At 49.9% G+C, this 15,027-nt stretch overlaps 6 protein-coding genes across 6 annotated transcripts; 5 read left to right on the forward strand and 1 right to left on the reverse strand.

Annotated features, from left to right (window-relative positions):
• Positions 1 to 1,433: 1,433 nt before the first annotated feature.
• On the forward strand, positions 1,434 to 2,681 carry FSUBG_790 (uncharacterized protein; the record flags this gene model as incomplete). The annotated part of the gene is made up of 3 exons (XM_036686252.1): positions 1,434 to 1,577; positions 1,626 to 2,265; positions 2,314 to 2,681. The coding sequence occupies 3 exons, from the start codon at positions 1,434 to 1,436 to the stop codon at positions 2,679 to 2,681; spliced, it is 1,152 nt and encodes a 383-aa protein (XP_036543806.1).
• Positions 2,682 to 3,810: 1,129 nt separating this feature from the next.
• Positions 3,811 to 5,264, forward strand: FSUBG_791 (dihydrolipoyllysine-residue succinyltransferase E2 component; the record flags this gene model as incomplete). The annotated part of the gene is made up of 4 exons (XM_036686263.1): positions 3,811 to 4,428; positions 4,482 to 4,868; positions 4,917 to 5,099; positions 5,148 to 5,264. 4 exons carry the CDS (start codon positions 3,811 to 3,813, stop codon positions 5,262 to 5,264), a joined length of 1,305 nt encoding a protein of 434 aa, XP_036543807.1.
• Positions 5,265 to 5,615: 351 nt separating this feature from the next.
• FSUBG_792 (mesaconyl-C4 hydratase) lies at positions 5,616 to 6,625 on the reverse strand (the record flags this gene model as incomplete). The annotated part of the gene is made up of 2 exons (XM_036686274.1): positions 5,616 to 5,974; positions 6,022 to 6,625. The coding sequence occupies 2 exons, from the start codon at positions 6,623 to 6,625 to the stop codon at positions 5,616 to 5,618; spliced, it is 963 nt and encodes a 320-aa protein (XP_036543808.1).
• A 688-nt stretch (positions 6,626 to 7,313) lies between these two features.
• FSUBG_793 (homoaconitase mitochondrial) lies at positions 7,314 to 10,075 on the forward strand (the record flags this gene model as incomplete). Its single annotated transcript, XM_036686285.1, has 7 exons — positions 7,314 to 7,325; positions 7,455 to 7,854; positions 7,956 to 8,099; positions 8,152 to 8,211; positions 8,261 to 9,108; positions 9,159 to 9,540; positions 9,588 to 10,075. 7 exons carry the CDS (start codon positions 7,314 to 7,316, stop codon positions 10,073 to 10,075), a joined length of 2,334 nt encoding a protein of 777 aa, XP_036543809.1.
• A 570-nt stretch (positions 10,076 to 10,645) lies between these two features.
• On the forward strand, positions 10,646 to 11,938 carry FSUBG_794 (acyl dehydrogenase; the record flags this gene model as incomplete). Its single annotated transcript, XM_036686296.1, has 1 exon — positions 10,646 to 11,938. One exon carries the CDS (start codon positions 10,646 to 10,648, stop codon positions 11,936 to 11,938), a length of 1,293 nt encoding a protein of 430 aa, XP_036543810.1.
• Positions 11,939 to 12,463: 525 nt separating this feature from the next.
• Positions 12,464 to 12,968, forward strand: FSUBG_795 (endoribonuclease L-PSP; the record flags this gene model as incomplete). The annotated part of the gene is made up of 3 exons (XM_036686307.1): positions 12,464 to 12,622; positions 12,676 to 12,833; positions 12,881 to 12,968. 3 exons carry the CDS (start codon positions 12,464 to 12,466, stop codon positions 12,966 to 12,968), a joined length of 405 nt encoding a protein of 134 aa, XP_036543811.1.
• Between the last annotated feature and the right edge of the window lie 2,059 nt (positions 12,969 to 15,027).

Consider the following 15,027-nt stretch of genomic DNA (forward strand, 5'->3'; position numbering starts at 1 on the left):
ATGTCTGGGCCATTCACTAACAAATTAATTTCCCGAGTCCAGAGTGTCTGCCGAAGATGGGGCTGAAGAGTGAGGCGCCATCCCCGGGGGTGAACCGGGTTTACGGCCATAACGAATTGGAACGAACAAGAAGCAGATCCTCTTCAGGGTCTCGACTGTGGAACTTAGGTAGATAAGCTCAGTGGAACTCGTTGACCTTGAGCTGATCAAAGGAGCATCTCGTCCGTCTCCAGAACATGGCCCTCAATAGTTTGATCCTTGGAGTTGCAACGTTGGTAAGCATAGAGACCTCGATCGGGATCCCACCTTCAGAGTTCAACGGCGCGCGTCATCCCGAGAAAGTTCCCCGAGACATTTAAGTTTACAAGTTCTGCAACGGTCCAATTTTTATGTAGCTTAAATATTCTCAGTCAAACTTTTCTTGATGATTACAAACTCGTTGTCTACCGAGTACATACCCAACCGGTCGGCAGCCTCGGAATATGCAAGTTGATATTTAAAACCCCTAGCGGATTTGCAGCCCTGGATGCTAAAGGTCCGAATAGCTTCCTTGGCTTTATCTCCAAGCTTACAGATCCATAATTCGAGATAAGCTACATGTAGCAAGGGCCGAGACCCCTATCGCGAGCCATGCATTGCCGTTATTTTTACAGGATGATTATCAAATGCATGATGCTGATTGAAATGCAGCCACACCATGTTATTTGTTGCAGTTCACATCATCATTGGTTCACTGTAGCGTCGAGGTGAACTACGCCTGAATAGGTAGGTTGTTTGAAGCTTCTTGGAACCCATGGAAGCCGAGCTGAAGACAAGGCAACGGGCGATCAATGCGTGACATTCTGGTTCCATGACGGCGCCAGAAGCGGCAGCTCACAGTCAGCATGAACCAGGGTAGAACAATGCCTCACAGTTGAGCATTCAATTGCCGCGGTGGTGAAGAGTTTTTCGCCACTGGGATCGTCATATCGATTCTCCAAAAACAAGAGTCAAAATGGTGATCGTCTTATTGAGCACCTGACTTTGTCTAATCACAGCGCTTGTCGCTGTGTTTTCAGTGGAGTTCAAAAATGGGTCGAGTTCCCAAACTCCCCAGACCCAACGTCGATATCATCACGAGCATCAGTTGTCCCCGTGGGGGGCGCCAGGGGCGTTGATAGTGCGTTTTTTTCTTCCTTTGCCCCCCTAACAAAATGGTTTCAAGCCTCGCAAGCCTAACCGTTGGGTCCATCCATACCCATGGTCCGGTTTTTCATCAGTCGGTGTCTGGGGAAAATGCTTAACCAAGCTGGTGGTCTGCTTTTCTTGCCCCATCGACTCTTTAATACTTCACCATTTCTCTCTTCTTGATCTAGTTCCCGTTTCTCAGTTGTTGTTGCTTTTTTGTGGGGGACTCCATTTTGTTACCTCAGGAATACTACCGACGATGCATCATGAGGGATGATACCCCCAATATCATTGCTTCGGCCGCCATAACTCTTCCTCTTGCGACCTTGGCTCTTATTGCTCGACTTATAGCGAGGAAGATCACGAAAGCTGGATATGGCATTGACGATGCTTTGGCCGTTGTTGGCTGGGTATGTTAAACTCTCACGTGGATATGATGTGTTCTGACATGGCTCAAGTTGGGCTCATTGGCCTTGTTGACGAATGGGATGATATGGATCAAGGATGGACTGGGGAAGCCAATGGAGGTTGGACTTACAGACGACTTTACGTTTCATGATAAAAACCGACTGGCGTGGATACATATGTGGACGACGAGCTTCACTTACACCTTTGCTATCGCCTTCTCGAAATTCGCCATCCTCGCCTTTTACTGGCGACTCTTTCAATTTTCCGATATCCGAATCCCCATCCAAGTCCTTTCATGTGTCACAGTGGCGTGGTTTTTGCTGCGACTATTCATGGTGTGCTTGCAATGCCTACCACTCACAGCCTTGTGGGATGGAGACCAAGCAACGAGGGACGCAAAATGCCATGTTCGCGAATCGACGTTTTTCTTCTCGACGGTTTTGACGCACGTGTTGATCGATTGCGCCATTCTTATTCTGCCCGCTATTGAAGTCGGAAAACTTCATTTACCAAAGGGCCAGAAGGTTGCTGTCATTGCGTTGTTTGCGTTTGGTGCCATGACCTGTTTGGCCTCCATTTTTGTCCTGATTGAGTCGTTCAAGTTCAAGTCGGATTCAAAAGAGATGACGCTACAAATGGGACAGCACTATGCTTGGTCAATCGCCGAGTGCAATTTTGCCGTAATTGCTGGTATGTCCATACCCAACTGCCATTCTGACCTGTACTGACTTTTCGCAGCTTGTCTCCCCATGCTTCGGCCAGTCGCCCGCAAGATCCTCCCAGGCTCATTCCTCACCTCCAACAGCGGCGGTCAATCGAATCAAATCAGCGCCCCCTTCAGCGCACCATTCAGCAACGGCATCCGCCTCGCCAGCGTATCCAAGACGCGATCCGGCGAAAACGACGGCGGAAGCTCAACACACGAACTATCCAACAACCCACCAGATCTATACGACATAGGCGAATGGTCACACGGCACACAGACCACGACATCAAACCCCTTTAGAAAATACACATCTGCGAAGGACTATGAGAGCAGTGAGACGGGGATTCGTGTTGACGAAGAGACGGCTGTTTCTGTACAACGGCGTGACGATAGTGTATGAAACAGGGCGGCGACCCTCGGCGTTTTGGATATGATATCAGCGAGGCTGAGTCGTTTTTTACGTTAGATACCACTGCATAAATACCAACTGAACCTTGATTGTCAAGCAAAACGTCCATTGTATCGTATCGTATGTTGTGTCATCTGCATGTCGCTTCATGCGCGGTCGAATTTGGGTTCTGCACCAGCTCAACGGTGTCGGCCCGCCAGCCTCAACCTTGTTAGCATTCCAGTTGCATTCGTTTGCACGGAATTAGCCAGAGGTCCATCCAGGCCATGGGCGTTGGGGAGTTAAATATCACGAGATTGGATATTTATGCCTGAGGCATGACATGAGGTGAAGTTGTTATGCCGAACATTGCCGCAGCTTGCTCCGCAAAGTACGGAGCCGGTCCTCCAAAATGAGGAATTACATGATTCGCAAACCCATTCTGGCCGTGAGCTTTCGGCGTTGCAATTGTTAAGCCGATGGAGCGATCCAAGCTCGCCGATTATTATATTCCTCCTCTGAGTGGTTAGCAGAGCCGCTCGTGATGTTAGTTTTCAGCGAATTATGATGTCGGGTTTCAATGTCCGGCGACCGTCCGGGTGCTTCCGCATGTTCCGCGGGAGGGAAGTTTACGGGGAGGTCGCTCACCGAAGCATCAAAGGGAAGTAAATAAACTTGGGGCGTCTAAGCTAAGTGATAAAAAGATTTAAGTAAACTTAGGATAACTTAGGAAGCCCCTAGACCAGTTTATTTGGGCACCCGTGATTCAATATCAGCAGTTTGCTTGCTCTTCGACGGCCACACGTTTTGCAGTTCAAGGTGAGTGCTTGTAAGTTGCTGATGTCGAAGTGAACCTCACCTAAGTGACGTATTGCAAAGCATTCTATTTGACTTTAATACTTGCAATTCAGCAACGCAATCAATTTAAGAAACAATCAATGATTAAGTAGAATAAGTTTAACTATTATAGCCTGTAAATATTGAACCATCCCCTTTTGCCCGTATAAACATCTCCAAAGGTACTGCAAGTCCGTGCGATACCTTCAAAGCTCGGCCCGCTAAATTCAGAACTTGTTTTCCATTCCCCACGATCCCTTCCTTCCCCAGTTCTTCCACCTTCAATCCCCCCCAAACCCTCACAATGGCTTCATTAATGCGCATGAAGGCCGCAACAGGCCTCTCCGGCCTATCACGCGTCGCCATCTCCCGCGTCAGCCTCGCACACAGCGCCATCCTCTGCCAGCGCGATCCCCAACGACGACTCTTCAGCAACTCCAGCATCTTCAATGGCTCGTATATCGTCTCCGTGCCGCCCATGGCAGAGTCCATCACCGAGGGAACATTATCCAGCTTGTCCAAGAAGATTGGCGAGGCGGTTGAGCAGGATGAGGAGATTGCTAGTATTGAGACGGACAAGATTGATGTTCTTGTTAATGCTAGCGAGCCTGGTGCTATCGCTGAGTACTTTGCTGAGGAGGGCGATACTGTTGTTGTCGGACAGGATCTTGCGCGTATCGTGACGGGTGAGGACGCTGGGTCTGTCAAGAAGAGCGAGGGCGAGGAGTCAAAACCTAGGGAGGAGCCTAAGAAGGAAGAGTCAAAGCCTGCTGAGCAGCCCAAGGCCGAGGAGAAGCAAGCTGCTCCTGCTGAAGCTCCCAAGCCCTCAAAGCCTGCTGAGTCGAAGCCCGCGCCCAAGGAGTCTAAGCCCAGCCCTCCTGTTCAAGGTTCATCAAGCGGCCCCTCCCGTGGAGAGCGAGTCGTAAGTATTCCGCACAGACAGCCATAATCACCCATAACTAACCGAATCTGCAGGAGAAAATGACACGCATGCGCAAGACCATCGCCGCGCGCCTCAAGCAATCCCAAAACACATGCGCCTCTCTAACAACCATCCAAGAAGTCGACATGACCAACATCATCGCCTGGCGCGCCAAGTACAAGGAAGAAGTCGCTGAAGAGCACGGCGTTCGTCTCGGTTATATGGGCGCTTTCACAAAAGCTACTACACTCGCTGCGCAAAAGGTTCCCCAGATCAATGCTATGATCGACACTGAGAAGGAGATCATCACGTATCGCGATTATGTTGATGTGAGCATTGCTGTCTCGGCGCCTAAGGGCTTGGTTACGCCTGTGTTGAGAAATACACATGAGCTGAGCATTGTTGAGTTGGAGAGGGAGGTTGCTTCTGCTGCTAAGAAGGTATGTTTATGATGATTGTGATGATGAGAATGGCGCTAATGGGTACAGGCTCGTGATGGCAAGCTTACTATGGAGGACATGGAGGGCGGAAGCTTCTCCATCAGCAACCCCGGTATCTTCGGTTCCATGTTTGGAACTCCTGTTATCAACTACCCCCAGGCCGCTGTGTTCAACATGAACGGTATCCGCCAAGAAGTCGTCGCCATCAAGGGCGAGGCCGTCATCCGACCTGTAAGTTTGCCCCTCTTTAATCCATGGTTCAGGACTGATCTTTGGTAGATGATGTACATCAGCTTGACCTACGACCACCGTCTCATTGACGGCAGAGAGGCTGTTACCTTCTTGAACACTGTCAAGAAGTACATTGAGGATCCTTCGCGCATGCTCCTTGTTTAAAAAAGTTGCTGTGTTAGCGTAGCGTAGAGTAGAGTAGAGAGTTCATTTGTATGCTAAAGCGATTGGGTTTAGACGGAGGAATGAACATTGTTCTGCATGCTGGCGCTTTTGTAGAGTTGGACTAATGCAGATGTTTACTACGTCGCCTGCATGTGTTTATAGTGTGATTGAGATGAGGAGATCTAGAAATGTGTACAAAGAAGGTCGTATTTTTACCCTATTCTGCAATGTATGGACAGTATTCTACACTAACAAAAGTCACTGGATCAAGATGAAATATGAAATGTGGATAAGAAGATTTTTAATCATCCCATCCTAAGCTCATAATTAATTACCCCAAGTTTAGGATCTCTAGCCCTTGATCTCGCTCTTCATACAAACTGTTCCATCTTTCTCAACAAGGACTTCCCAAGCCTTTCCACCTTCAGCTTCCTGTAAAGCCGAGGTCCGTATGTTATAGGTCTGGCCGGCATACAGAGGTGACATAGCTCTGTATGTGATACCGCTTGGGCTTCCACCATTGCCATGAATGTCTCGCCAGTAATCTAGCAGGTTGATGAGGTTGAGAGGCCCATGCACAACTTCAGCTGGATGGCCTTCAACGTTGCGAGTCCAGTCTTGGTTGTAATGTATCATATGTCCGTTGAAGGTAAGGGCTGAAAATCTGAAGAGGCCAACTGGTGACCATCGCAGTTCTCTAACGGGGGCACCTAGTTCTCTTAGCCAACATCGGTCTGCAATCTTCTGCGAAGCTTACCTTCACCCTTGAGATCCAAATCTCTGATGATCGACGGCCCACGGACAACATCCTCAAGCACTCTGGGCTGTTCTCTCACAGCACTAGGATCAATCTCGGGTCTAAACACCCAGGACCTCCGATCCGCCAATGCCAAACCCTTGGGCCCCCAAAACTCCTTCTCGACCTCTACAAGGACCATCTCCCCTGCTGATCGACTCTTCTTCGGCGTCGCACTCAGCAACCTCGTCTTCTCCTCGACCTGATCACCCACACGAAGCGACGCATCACTAGCCCAGGTCATCTTACCACCAGCCCACATCCTCCGCGTGAACGGCTTAGAGGCATTATAAGTGGTATCACTTCCATCGGCGCCTAATTCAGATTCTGTTCCATTCGGTGTGAAGTATATGAGATGATAACCCGCTGGTACCGGTGTGCCTTCAATTGGCGGCTGCTCGGATACGTCTTTACCGTTCAGGACTGGCCGATTAAGTGTAAGGGCCAGTTTTTGCAGTTGGTTTGCGTCGAGAAATTGACGGCGGACGATGGATTTATTGGAGAAGGTTTCAAGCAGGTGGGATGCTGCGTCTGCGGCAGTGGCTCTGAGGTTGCGGAGAGACATGATGGCTTGTGTAAGTGATGCGGGGTGAAGTTTGGAGGGGAAGGTGAATAGAAATACGGCTGGTGATCGGCCAATTGGTCAAGTTGCCGATATTCCAGAAAGTGGATAAAACTCACGACTTGACAAAAAAGAAATTGTTTATAAATATTATCGATATACTTTTCCGATTGTTGCTGATCGCAAGGCTACAGGTTAGTCTACACAGAGGCATGTGAAGTTGACGCTACAGGCATCAGTCCCCAATACCCAAAGACTAGGGATACTAAACGTGGGATATCCTGGCATAAACTTAGGATGAGGTCATCATAATATCTTCTCCAGATAGAACACCATTTGTTTTACAGCTCCAAAAGAGAGGCATGTCTTGCAATTGAACATCAACATCTCGAGTTGCTCTTTGAGATGTCATTAAACCTCCAGCTCCACTTTCGGCAGGCGGTCAAGTTCCGGGTACAAGGGTATTCAATCTCCGACCAATCACGTCATTGTCATTATTATTCCGCCCACATTTCCCCAGGAATTTTTTTATGACCTATCCTCCGAGGCCGGCTTCGCAAACAAAAAACATGAAGCTATCCCCAACCTAAAACTCGCACTCTTTTCCATCCGCCCGACAACGTCGCCGTCACGATCCAGAATTGACTTTATTGTATGGTATTTGTTATTGGCATCTGATTGAGCTTTCACAATGGTCGCCTTTGTATGTATATCCGCTGCTGAGTCCCATCATGGGACCTCGGTTCCCCGCTATCACACCTTGAAGACTCCCCTTTATATCTTGAGCACTTCCTCCTAGTCTTTTTAGAACATTAACTGACTTTTCGCATAGAGGAGAGCAGTCGCTCTCAACGCTGTCGCGCTTGCGCGGCTCCAATCTCGAACCTTGACATCCCGCTCTCGATCCCTCACCATCGCCACACAACACCGCGCCTACACGTCTCCGAGTGCCCGACGCCAATATGCTTTCCATACCCAACTCGAGACTGCATCTACCCCTAATCATTCGGCTTTCCAGTACCAGCGGGCCCCCGTGGTGGAGAATCCTCAGACACTCGTGGAGAAAATCGCCCAAAAACACGCCGAAGGCCTCGCTCCTGGCAAGAAAGTTAAACAAGGCGACTATATCACCCTTTCGCCGGCAAAAATAATGAGTCACGACAATTCAGCGGCCATTATGAAGAAATTCGCGGGCTTAGGAGCCTCTCAGATCCATGATAAACGTCAACTTGGTGAGTTGTTGTGCCCTACGAGCTATAGATGTTGTCTGGGTCCTACCTCGGACTATGGGTTCAGTCTTGACTCGGGAATAGCTTCACTAACACCTCAAAAGTGCTAACCGCCGATCACGATGTAAGTAACAGAACAGAAGCCAACCTTCGAAAGTACGCCTCGATTCGTGAATTCGGCGAGAAGCATGGGATTGTGAACTTTCCTCCTGGAAGGGGAATTGGTCACCAGATTATGATCGAAGAGGGTATGGAAGGACTGAGCTCGCTTAGAGAAACAGTATACTAACGCACGGATAGGATTTGCTTGGCCAGAGACAGTTTCTGTGGCGAGTGATAGCCATAGTAATATGTATGGAGGTAGGACATTCCGCCAAAGTTGCGTTTCAGGCTACTAACACACATGCAGGTGTAGGATGCCTCGGCACTGCAGTTGTTCGTACTGACGCAGCCGCCATCTGGGCTACCGGAAAGACTTGGTGGCAGGTCCCCCCTGTTGCAAAGGTCACCTTCACTGGCATTCTCCCCCCTGGCGTGACCGGAAAGGATGTCATTGTTGCTCTCTGTGGCCTCTTCCGTGATGATCAAGTGTTGAACCACGCCATCGAGTTTGCTGGAGGTGAGAGTCTCACTGTCGATGAGCGCTTGACCATCAGCAACATGACAACAGAGTGGGGTGCCCTCGCTGGTGTCTTTCCTGTCGACGATGTGCTCATCTCATGGTATCGCGCCAAGGCCACCACCAACGCCATGTTCAACGGCTCATCAAAGGATCGCATCAACCACAAGAGAATCGATGAGCTCGAGCAGAACAGAATGTCTGCTGACCCCGGTGCCAAGTATGCTAAGGAGCTCTACCTCAATCTCTCAACTCTATCACCCATTGTCTCAGGACCCAACTCCGTCAAGGTCGCTACCCCCTTGAACAAGCTCGAGGCTGAGAACATTCCCGTGAACAAGGCTTACCTCGTGTCTTGCACCAACTCTCGAGCTTCTGATATCGCTGCTGCTGCTCGTGTCTTCCGTGAAGCTGCCAAGGAGGGAAAGCCTGCCAAGGTTGCTCCCGGTGTTGAGTTCTACATTTCCGCGGCATCTATCCCCGAGCAAAAGATTGCTGAGGAGGCTGGAGATTGGCAGGTGTTGGTTGAAGCTGGCGCAATTCCCATGATTTCAGGCTGCGCACAATGTATCGGCCTGGGCAAGGGTCTTCTTGAGCCTGGCGAGGTCGGTATCAGTGCCAGTAACCGTAACTTCAAGGTAAGAAGCTCTTAACCATTGAACTATGACCTCAAGCTAACACTTTTCAGGGCCGCATGGGCTCTACATCAGCTAAGGCATACCTCTCCAGCCCTGAGATCGTTGCTGCCAGTGCTCTTCAGGGCAAGATCGCTGGTCCTGGCTGGTACCAGAAGCCCGAGGGTGTTGAGAAGGTCATCATCGGTGAGGGAAGCGGTGACTTTGTTGCTGACAAGGCTTTGTCCATTGAGGATGCTCTCGATAAGATCATCAATGAGGCTGATGCTTTGATCGCCGCTGCTGAGAAGCCCGAGGGTGCTGCTGAGGAAGCAAGCCCTGCTGCGTCTGAGGAGGAGTCGCTGACTGAGATCCTCCCTGGCTTCCCTGAGAAGGTCGAGGGTGAGATTGTCTTCTGCGACAGCGATAACATCAACACTGATGGCATCTACCCTGGTTCGTCAAGCCCTCCTCATTCCCTGACTTAACTAACAGCTTGATAGGCAAGTACACATACGAGGATAACATCTCAACAGAGAAGATGGCTGAAGTCTGTATGGAGAACTACGACACTGAGTTCGGCAAGATTGCCAAGCCAGGCGACATCCTCGTCACCGGCTTTAACTTCGGCTGCGGCTCATCCCGCGAACAAGCCGCGACCGCAATCCTCGCCAAGAAGATCCCTCTCGTAGTTTCGGGCAGCTTCGGCAACATTTTCAGTCGCAACAGCATCAATAACGCGCTCATGGGCGTCGAGGTTCCCCGTCTAGTCGAGCGCCTCCGCGAGACGTACAAGAACGACACTGAGAAGCCGCTCACTCGACGAACAGGGTGGAAGTTTGTCTGGGATGTGAGGAGGTCAAAAGTCGTTGTTACAGAGAAGGATGGCAAGCAATGGGAGCAGAAGGTTGGAGAATTGCCTGCTAATGTGCAGGAGATTATCGCCAAGGGCGGTCTAGAGAAGTGGGTTAAGTCCAAGATTGAGGCTTGAAAAGTGCGATTTTTGTGTAATATAGAGGGTATTTAGATGTTGGAAATAAGTAAAAGTCTTGAACCTCATGACACTGATCCCTTGGCTGGTAGAGACAGGAAAACTTGGGCCTTTGTACTGAGGCTCAGGGTAATGAGTATCTTGCCCGTATGTGTTTATTGGTGTTCATTACCTTTGTGCGCTGGGGGCTGAAGCCTCTTTTAACCTCCCACAACCTTATCATAGTATTCTTAGGAGAACTTTGGACCATTACTTCTGGAGCCTTGATTCAATGTCAGAAGTTCTCTTGCTCCCCCCGGCTTGGCGAAGGGGTTCTGAGCTGATAAAAGTACGTGGGTAACCTTAGTAGTTACTGAGAGGGCTGTCGGTTGAGTATTTTTGGCACCTTTCCCCAAGCTGCTCTCCGCACGGCATCATCATTCAACACAAGAAACACTTCACTTCAACATCATCAAATTTAACCTACATTGAAAGCTAAAACTCACCAGGACTACGATCTGTCATTGAAATCACAAAGCGGTAAAGAAACAAACACTCGATCCCAGGATGATACGTAGCCCGACTCTCAAAATGTCGCGATTAGCTTCACGATACCTTTTTCACCTCCGCCAACCCCCATCTCATCCAGCACAACGCCACGCCTTCTCAACAACACCCCCAAGACATCTAATGAGCCTAACAGGCTTCTCAGACAACCAACTAACAGTCCGAGACGCCATCAGCAAGATATGCGCCGAATTCCCTAACACATACTGGCAGTCCCATGACCAAGATGAACAAGACCCAAAGGAGTTTCACGCCGCTCTCGCAAAAGCCGGCTGGCTTGGTATTGCGCTTCCAGAATCGTTGGGGGGCTCAGATTTAGGGATCTCAGAGGCCACGATGATGATGCAGACGATCGCTGAATCGGGCGCTGGTATGGCGGGCGCGCAGAGCATTCATGCTAATGTCTACGCGACGCAACCTCTTGCCAAGTTTGGGTCGAGGGAGCAGTTGGAAGATACCATCCCAAAGATTGTGGCGGGGGAGTATAGAGTGTGCTTTGGAGTCACGGAGCCAAACGCTGGGCTTGATACACTTCGCCTGGAGACGGCAGCGAAAGAGAACTCTGACGGTTCATTCAGCGTCACGGGTCAGAAGATATGGATAACCTGTGCGCAAGTAGCGTCGAAGATGATCCTGCTCGCGAGGACTACACCACTAGACAAGGTCACAAAGCCAAGCGAAGGGCTCTCCCTCTTCTGTATTGATCTCAACCGTGATCAACCAGGTCTCGAGATGCGACGGATCAAGAAAATGGGCGGCAGGGCAGTCGACGCCAATGAAGTATTCTTCGACAAGTACACCATCCCCGCCTCATCCCTCATCGGCGCCAAGAACAAAGGTTTCAAAATGATTCTCCACGGTATGAACGCCGAGCGCTGCCTCCTCGCCGGCGAAGCCCTGGGTCTCGGGTACGCAGCCCTCTCCAAAGCAGCATCCTACGCCAAAACCCGGGTTGTGTTCAAGCGACAGATCGGGATGAACCAAGCAATCGCTCACCCGCTGGCCGATGCGTACATGAAGCTCGAAGCGGCGAAACTAGCGACGTATCACGCTGCGAGGCTGTACGACGAGAGCGGAGAGGTGAGGCAGGATGAGGTTGGGGTTGCGGCGAATAGTGCAAAGTACATGGCTGCTGAAGCTGCGTTTGCGGCGTGTGAGAGGGCGGTGTTGACGCTTGGGGGGATGGGGTATGCGGTTGAGTATGATGTTGAGAGGTGGTTTAGGGAGTGTCTTGTTCCGAGGATCGCGCCGGTTAGTAGGGAGATGATATTGAACTATATCAGTGAGAAGGTTCTTGAGTTGCCGAGGAGTTACTGATGGTGATATTGACTCCTTGTTGGTCGATATCTATGGATGAGGAAGTACTGCAGTGGGAGCCTAGAACAGACGCTTGAATCACCTCGATATTGTGTATCTAGCCAGTGTTAGAGTGCGCGAGGTCTAACATTCTCCTTTACAGCATTGAATACTAAATAGTTATACACTGATATCACACCTCTTATCAATGGACGAAGTCTCAGAAGTTCATGGTTGCGAGTCCGATCTCGGCCAAGTGCAAAACTGCCCGATTAAGAAGTAGGTGTTACAATCACAACGTTATCTGTGAGGTACTATTCTATAAAATGTATGCAAGATTCTTGTAAAATTTCCGTTCAATAACAAATAAACCCTCAAAGCATCTCACCTGCATTTCGTTCGTTTATGATAGCGTAGTGAAAGACATCGGCTCCAGTCGGATATCCATGGTCTTCGGATGACAGATCTACACCCCGCGATCGCCATCATCTCGACATTCCCTCACGTCTCACCATCCATCAATCAACAGAACACAAGCCACCCAAAATGGCACGAACACCAGTCTCTACCAAAAAGGCTCCCGCCGTGCCGCAAAGCTTGATGAACCAGGCCATCATCGCCAATGGCTTCGTCTTCACATCCGGTGGCGTCGCAATGGACCCCAAGACGGGCAAGATGATTGATGGCGACATCGAGACTCACACAGTACGTCATATCCTCTCTAGAACTAGATTCAATTGCTAATTGAGATATCTTAGCGTCAAATTATTTCCAACCTCGGCGCCATTCTTGACGAAGCTGGCTCGAGCCTTAATGATGTAATTGAGGTCAACATTTATTTGTCTGATATGAAGTACTACGCCAAGATGAACGAGGTGTATGCTGAGTATTGGGGTGATGTAAAGCCTGCTAGAACGTAAGTCAACTGGGAGATGGCTTAGTTAAGATTACTGATCGTAGTAGATGCGTTGCTGTCAAGAGTCTTCCGATGAACGCCAATATCGAGATCAAGTGTGTCGGAGTCGTTACCAAGCCCAAGTCAAAGCTGTGAAGGAGGTTGCCGCTGCTGGATGACTAGTATTACCAGAGTGTACAGGTCCGCGATGAATTTCCATAATTAGGAGTTGTTAGGTACAATCTCTATGACACTTGACTTGCAAGACCAAATATCTTCGGGTCAGTTTGTTCAATAATGTGTATCCCGCCCACTCTACAAGCACATCGACGCTGTGAGGAGGCAGTATCTTCATCCTAGGGCGTTGTTCAAACGCGCACAGAAGAAGAGTGAGTCCTATTCACACCGAGAGCTCAGGGCGTGGTTTATGATGAGGACAAACCCCATCCTGGGCACTGGCGATGATACCTATCTAGATACAGCACAGTCCCTCGACTTCCGTGACAGCCGCGTTTCGCATTGAAGTCAGTGCCGCGTGCGGTCAGCAGCCGCCCAATTATGGCTGTGATGCTGCTGCCGTAATTCCTAGCGTTATACACTGACGTGATGGTACAGGGTTGTTCTGCCATAGTGATCATAGTGGCGGGGATAAGGGCCGTGTTGGAGGAGGGCTAGCACAACGTCGACAGTCTTGAACCTCATCGCGCAAGAAAATGTGGTCTTCTCATCGATAGAGATGGGCGTGTTTACACCGACGCCATATTCGTATAGAAGCCGCACCATCTTGACATGGCCTGCCACCGTTCAACTCTAACGCTGAGAAGTTGTCTGGCTAGACGAGGGGGCCAAGGAACTTGAACATAGTGCCGCTCACATCACTTGGTACGACGTCTTGAGCGGAAATCCCATTGGTCTCTAGAGCATTAGGATCAGCACCGTTCTGTAGCGATACGTCCAAAAGGCCCCCATCTAACGCTTGCGGAGCACACGCCATGTTCCGCATGGATGTGTGGAGGACCGAATCACGAGATGAGTACCAGGGCATTTACATCAGCTCCAAGTTGTAGGAGCTTAGTAGTAAGTAGGGCACGGTACCCTGCAGTGTCCTAAGCTGCGTAGCGGTATGAAATATGTTGGCCGGCTTAGACGTCGCGTTGATGACTCCCGTGTGTCGGAGCAATTCTTCCATGATATGCAAACACACTGAAAACTGAGGCAATGATATGATGCACGAAGCGTAGTCAGGTCAAATTGTTCCCATCTATTCACGCCTATGATGCCCGGCTCAATATGAAGAAGCGCGGTACTAAGGGAGTGTTGCATGACTTTGCTCTTGGCCGAAGGAGATGCGAGGTCCGCCACCTGGTCCACGAGGAGCTTGGCTATATTGTAGCTACATGATTCAGCGTGCTTCTGTATGGCATACGAGCTAGAACGTCCGCGCCGCGTTCAAGAAGTAGGTCGGCCATAGGCGGATCTATTGCATAAATGAGAAACCGGTAAGGCAGAGAGATGCCATGTCGCTGCCCATAACAGTCCCGGCCTGAAGGAGCATCTCGATTGGCTCAGCACGCCTAAGGGAGGCTTCAATCACGGAGTTTTCACCTTCAAACTCATCATTACGGCTTATAAAACGCCAAACCGGAAATCTGAGGCAGCCAGCATTGCCTATTGCCCGCTGGAGGAAAGATGCGGCCAGGTTCTGGTCGGCATCTGGTGCCATACTAACAAAGGTCAGTACAGCAGGTACCATGTGCTTGGCTCCCAAGATGATCTCGAACCTGCGATGAACATGAGAGGTAGTAAGCATAGACTGAGTACAAGAGGCGCCGAGGGTAATATGCACCTGAGCGATGGGTGTTGACAATCTTCAGAGACTGGCCTGAAAGCGTGCTACAGTCTTGTTGCTGTGCAAGTTGGCATCGACCTAGTTGGTCTGGCTCTCCAATCTGACTCCAAGAGAAGCTTATCAACTCAAAAAGTATCTACAGTACTCTGTATGGAGTAAAGGGTTGACGCTGTGGTCCATACGCGTGTCCAAGTCGTCTCAAGTAACATTATTACAACCGCCACCGGACGAGCGGCGTGTTGATGCTCTGCAAAAAGAAAGTGTCGGTTGCAAATACTGTAGAAGCATACTGCCCACCATCCCGTGCGTGTTGAGCCCAAAAACATTCTGCGTATGAGCTGGCGGAGAAGAACTGGCGAGTACCAG

This window comes from Fusarium subglutinans (genome assembly GCF_013396075.1).
Source record: "Fusarium subglutinans strain NRRL 66333 chromosome Unknown NRRL66333_c0000003, whole genome shotgun sequence".
Taxonomy (NCBI): Eukaryota; Fungi; Ascomycota; class Sordariomycetes; order Hypocreales; family Nectriaceae; genus Fusarium; species Fusarium subglutinans.